Source organism: Moschus berezovskii, chromosome 4 (genome assembly GCF_049115385.1).
Source record: "Moschus berezovskii isolate FMDL1 chromosome 4, NW_MosBer_1.0, whole genome shotgun sequence".
NCBI lineage: Eukaryota > Metazoa > Chordata > Mammalia > Artiodactyla > Moschidae > Moschus > Moschus berezovskii.
The window spans coordinates 115,283,714-115,288,913 of record NC_142463.1 but is presented as its reverse complement, the minus strand read 5'-3'; the positions used below and the strand labels follow the sequence as shown (position 1 = coordinate 115,288,913).

At 57.3% G+C, this 5,200-nt stretch overlaps 1 protein-coding gene across 1 annotated transcript; it reads right to left on the bottom strand.

Annotated features, from left to right (window-relative positions):
- Positions 1–697: 697 nt before the first annotated feature.
- KCNJ9 (potassium inwardly rectifying channel subfamily J member 9) lies at positions 698–4,837 on the bottom strand. The gene is made up of 2 exons (XM_055403170.2): positions 3,988–4,837; positions 698–1,053 (listed from the first exon to the last, which is right to left on the bottom strand). Exons 1-2 carry the CDS (start codon positions 4,835–4,837, stop codon positions 698–700), a joined length of 1,206 nt encoding a protein of 401 aa, XP_055259145.1.
- Between the last annotated feature and the right edge of the window lie 363 nt (positions 4,838–5,200).

The following is a 5,200-nucleotide window of genomic DNA, read 5'->3' as shown; positions in this document are numbered from 1 at the left end:
TTGGTTTCCCTACATCGTGGACGAGGTCCTTCACACCTTACTGAGCTGCCCCCGCAGCCTTTCAGCCTCCCTCCCAGCCTGTCACGGTGGTGGGGGTGGAGGTGGGAGGAGAGCCTCTCCCTCTCTGCCTGCCCCCTTCCAGTTCTCTCTGCCCTGGGCCAGCTTGGGCTGCTGTGTCCAGATGCGCCACAGTTGGGGAGGCTGGCTGAGGAGAAGAGTGGGGGCTAAAATCCAGCCCACATCTGCTCCCCAAGCCGTGCACCCTGGTTTAGGGTGGGTCAGTCTAGAGGAAAAGGGTGCGTTTTTAGAATTTGTACGAAGACGCTCTGTGAGTTAGCGGCAGCCCTGAGCGCACCAGCAGCCTGTCAGCCCATTTATCTATCTACTGGCTGTCTCTCTCTGCTTCCACCTTCTCATCCGGCTCACACAGGTCCCTCCTTCTGTCCATGCATCCACCCCATGAACAGATAGGAAGGAAAAACACATACAGGCTGGGTAAGTTCACCCATCCCCACCCTCCATTCTCCTGAAATCAGGATCTCTCCCATCCAAGTTGGCTCCCAGACCTGAGATTCTGAGGGGGCTCTCCAGCTTTGGTGCATTCATAGGGATCTTGCTGGACTCCTTCTCCACCTATGATATTCAGCCCCCCAGGTACCTGTGTCTGGTCCTGCCACAGGGGTCTGGAGGAATCTGGTCATACCTTGGACTCACTCTCTGGGGGCGGCAGGCAGCCACTCTGCTCTTTGTCCACCCCAGCCCCCTCCCCCGCCCCCTCCCCCTCTCCCTCCCCCACCCCCTCCCCAGCTCCCTCCTCCTCCACCTTCTCGTCCAGCCGGCTGGGGATGGACCAGTAGAGATGGGCGTCCAGTCGGGCCGCGGCCTCGGCCAGCTCCCGGGCACTGCATGAAGGTGTGGGCACCTCAAAGGTGTCGTGGAAGCTGGCATAGTCTACTTCGTAGAAGCCATCCTCCAGGGTCAGCACTGAGGTGAAGCGGTGGCCCCACAGCACCTCATCCACCAGGTAGGAGCTCCGAGCTTGGCATGTCATTCCTGGGGGGAGGGGCATAGGTCAAGGGGATCCCAGCCCCAGCCTTACCTCTCCTGTGTCATTCCACAACCCTGTTCTTAAAACTCTTCCCTGTAGCCCTCCTCAAGGGCCCGCAACCCCCTTTGGTCCAGTCTACTTTCTCTTCCTTCCCAATTCTTGTACCCCGCCTCCCCTCCATTTACCCCAACTCTTCATCTCTGGCCTGCATTCTCCCTTCCCCTCCACTGGACATGCCAATCAGAGAAGCTTAACCTTGAGAATGACCTTGGGGATCATCTAGTCCGACTTGCCTCCCCAAACATGGTAGCCCGCTGGAGCATTCCCAATAACATGCATTTAGCTTGCACTTGATTACCTCCTAGGATTAAGACCTCACCACCTCACAGGGAATCCCCTTTTGTGTGTAATAGTTCTAAAATTTGAGTTGTTCTTTATACAGAGCCAAATCTGCTTCCCTTAATTTCACTCCTCTGCTTTATGACACCCCTTCAAGTAACTGGAAGCAGGAGTCTCAGGTTTCATCATGTCTTCTCTCTTTCAGACTGAATATCTGTCTCCCTTCACCATTCCTGTGACCTGGCTTCCAAAAATTTTGCTTTCTTGACTGCAAACCAGAATGGCCAAGGAGGATGCATTAAGAACTCTGAATGCGACAGATACTCCAACCGTGGCCTGATGCATGCATAAGAGAGGGCTCACAGCCTCTCCTTCTGCCCATGGTTCTTTAGCTAATAGGGCCCAAGATTACATTATATAAACATTTTGGGAAGCTGTTTCACATTGCCTGTGGCCAACTAAAACCCCCAGTTCTTTTTTCACCAGAGCTCTTCCATGCTGTGCTTACATAAGTGATTTTTTTAAAGCCTAAATCTAGAACTTTATATTTATTCCTTTTAAATGTCATCTTGTTGGGTTTTTGGCTCATTATACTTGCTTTTCAGAAGCATTTTGGATACTGACTCTCTCACCCAAAATATTACCATCCTTTCCAACTTTGTCTCTAGAAAAATCCGACAAGCTCCCCTCCCTCTCTCCTCCACCTCACCCTCCCCCGTATGTCCTGTTTGCCCTGTGGGATGGGCACAGCCACTGCGGCAAATGCTTCTCCTTCTACTTGGGGTCTCTCACATCCCCCTCAGCTCATATCTACCTTCGAACAAAGGGGAACAGAAGAGTGAACACTAGCTAAGCAGAGACTGGCTCTTAACACTGAAAGCCCTGCCTGGAGCCAGTGTGGGGACATCAGTATTCTCTGTTCCTTTGGCTGCCATAGGACATGTCCAGGAGAGGAGGGGAAGAGGAAGCAAAAGTGAGCCTGGAGAGAGGGTTCGAGGAAGAGGGTGAGGGGCTGGCAGTGCATGAGAAGAGGGCTGGGCAGGGATTGCCCAGGTGCCAGCCAGAGTGCCAGCTGCTGAGATGAGAGGAAGGGAAACGGTGAGCGGGGGAAGGTAAAGGAACGGGGCCGGGGTTCGGTGTGGGGGGTGAGGAAGACTGAGGCAGACAGTGGTGCAGGCTCAGAGTGAAGCGTGTTTGCTGGCACCAAGCTAGGATAAGCCAGCAGGGGACAACACAGGCAGGAGCCACAGGGCCACCTGGTGGGCCTTTGGTTATCCACTGGCAATCTTCTCCCATTTCTATCCCCATTTTTAAAAAATGTCTGGGGCCCACCAAAGCATACAGGATCCTAGTCCCCGGACTAGGGATCGAGCCCCACCTCCTGCACTGGTAGCTCTGAGTCTCAACCGCTGAGGTGCCAGGGAAGTGCCCTCTCCTTCTTCTAGATCTCAAGTATCAAGGGACTCATTTGCTGGTCCTGCTGCACTGGTCTTGTCCTGCTACTGCTGCTAAGTCACTTCAGTCGTGTCCGACTCTGTGCAACCCCACAGACGGCAGCCCACCAGGCTCCCTCATCCCTGGGATTCTCCAGACAAGAACACTGGAGTGGGCTGCCATTTCCTTCTCCAATGTGTGAAAGTGAAAAGTGAAAGTGAAGTCGCACAGTCATATCTGACTCATAGCGACCCCATGGACTGTAGCCTACCAGGCTCCTCCATCCATGGGATTTTCTAGGCAAGAGTACTGGAGTGGCTTGCCATTGCCTTCTCCAACCTGCTCCCAAACCTTTCACTGCGGAGGCCTGAGTTGGAAGTTCTGACATTACAGGTACATTGCCAATTCCTTCTGGAAAGGGGCTCAAAATGTTCAGGTCATCTGTTTCCTTTGTCAATGGAGACTGAGCCTTCTGATGGATTGGGAAACCCAGGTAGAGCTGTGAGCAGCTATCAACTTCTCCTTAAGGTCCAGACTAGGTAGGAATAACTCAGGTCATGGAAAACCTTCACCATCAAATTCCAGAAGCCTGGACCTCTCAGTATTGAGAAAGATTGCAGACCTAAACCTTCCTTCCTGCTCTGCACCCTAATCACTGAAGCCAGACTGCCTGTGTCCACAGCTTATTTAGCCTATGACTGTGGACGACTTAACTTCTCACTGGGGCATTCTGCTCCCTGAAACATGAGCACAAAAATGAGAAATCACCTCAGCGGGGTCCTTCATGGGGCTTAGATTAAATGAGCTCAGAGGGGTACAGTGCTTTGGAACCGTGCAGGGCACGGAGTAAGCCCTGGGTTGGCTACTGTCCTTACTCTCCCTGTTCCCCTATTTGACCTCTCAGCCAGGGCCCCGGCCAGGGCTGCTCCGCAGGGTTCCTGCTTTCTCTCGGCTCTCCGGGGGATCACTCTGTTCACACACCTCTCCCAACCCAGGTCCCGAATCTCACCTCAACCTCTCTCATCTTCTTCCAGCCCCTCCATCCATTCTCTACGGGTGCCTCCAACCCTCCCCGCCCCCTGCTCCGTCCGCCCTGGCTCCTCGAGGTGCAGTTCCCCGCCCGCCCGCGCCCCTCCGCTGCTCCCCCTCCTCGGGTCTGCCCGCACCCGTGGCTTCCACCATGCCCTCGAGGATGACCACGATCTCGAAGTCGTCCCTCTCGAGGGCGCGGCGCGACGCCTCCCAGAAGGGACTGGCGGCGTCGATCTCGTGGCTGATGACCAGAGGCGAGACGAGGAAGAGGCGGTCGTCGCCCGTGTCGAAGCCCACGCTGAGGTCGGTCTGGTGCAGCGGGATGAACTCGCCCTCCAGCGTCTGGCGCGAGCGGATGAGCTTGGCGCGGATGGAGGCCTCGACGATGTGCGAAGAGCGCAGGTCGCCCACCCGGAACATGAGGCAGAGGCGCCCGTCGCGCAGCGACACCACGGCGTGCGAGGAGAAGACGAGCGTGGCGGCGCGCTTGTTGGGCTGCGAGATCTTGACGAACATGCAGCCCACCATGAAGGCGTTCACCATGGAGCCCAGGATGGCCTGCAGCAGCAGCAGCACGATGCCCTCGGGGCACTGGTCGGTGATGACGCGGTGGCCGTAGCCGATGGTGGTCTCGGTCTCGATGGAGAAGAGGAAGGCGGCCACGAAGCCGTTGAGGTTGTTGACGCACGGGGTCCACGCCGTGTCCTCCAGGTGCTCCAGGTCGCCGCGGCCGTAGGCGATCAGCCACCAGATGGCGCCGAAGAAGAGCCAGGTGAGCGCGTAGGCCAGCACGAAGAAGAGCAGGCTCAGGCGCCACTGCAGGTCCACGAGCGTGGTGAACAGGTCGGTCAGGTAGCGGTACGTCTCGCGCACGTTGCCCTGCTGCACGTTGCAGCGCCCGTCCTTTTCCACGTAGCGCTGGCGGCCGCGGCGCCGCGGCGGCTCCTCCGGGCCGGGCGAGAAGGCGGCGTTCTCCTGCGCCATGGCCCTGGCCGCGGGCGGCGCGCTCACGGCCCGGGCGGCGGCGCGGGGCCTGGAGGGGCTGAGAGGTGGGCCGTGTTAGCCGACCCGCCGGAGGGGCCGAGACGTCCGGGCCTGCGCGCAGGGTCCCGCTGGCCCTGTGCGAGTCCCTTGCTGCCTCTTAGCCTCGGCTTGCCGCATCGGTAGAGTGGGAACGATACCCGCAGCCCTAGCTGGCCCCACCCGCAGCTCACAAAATCGTGAGGATCCAGTGGGATAGGGTGTATGAACTGGATCGCACTCTGCGTGACTGATTATTTTAGAAGGAAAGGGCGGGGCGTGGTAACAGAGATCTTGGTCCCGCTGCCTCTAACTGGGCTGTACAGC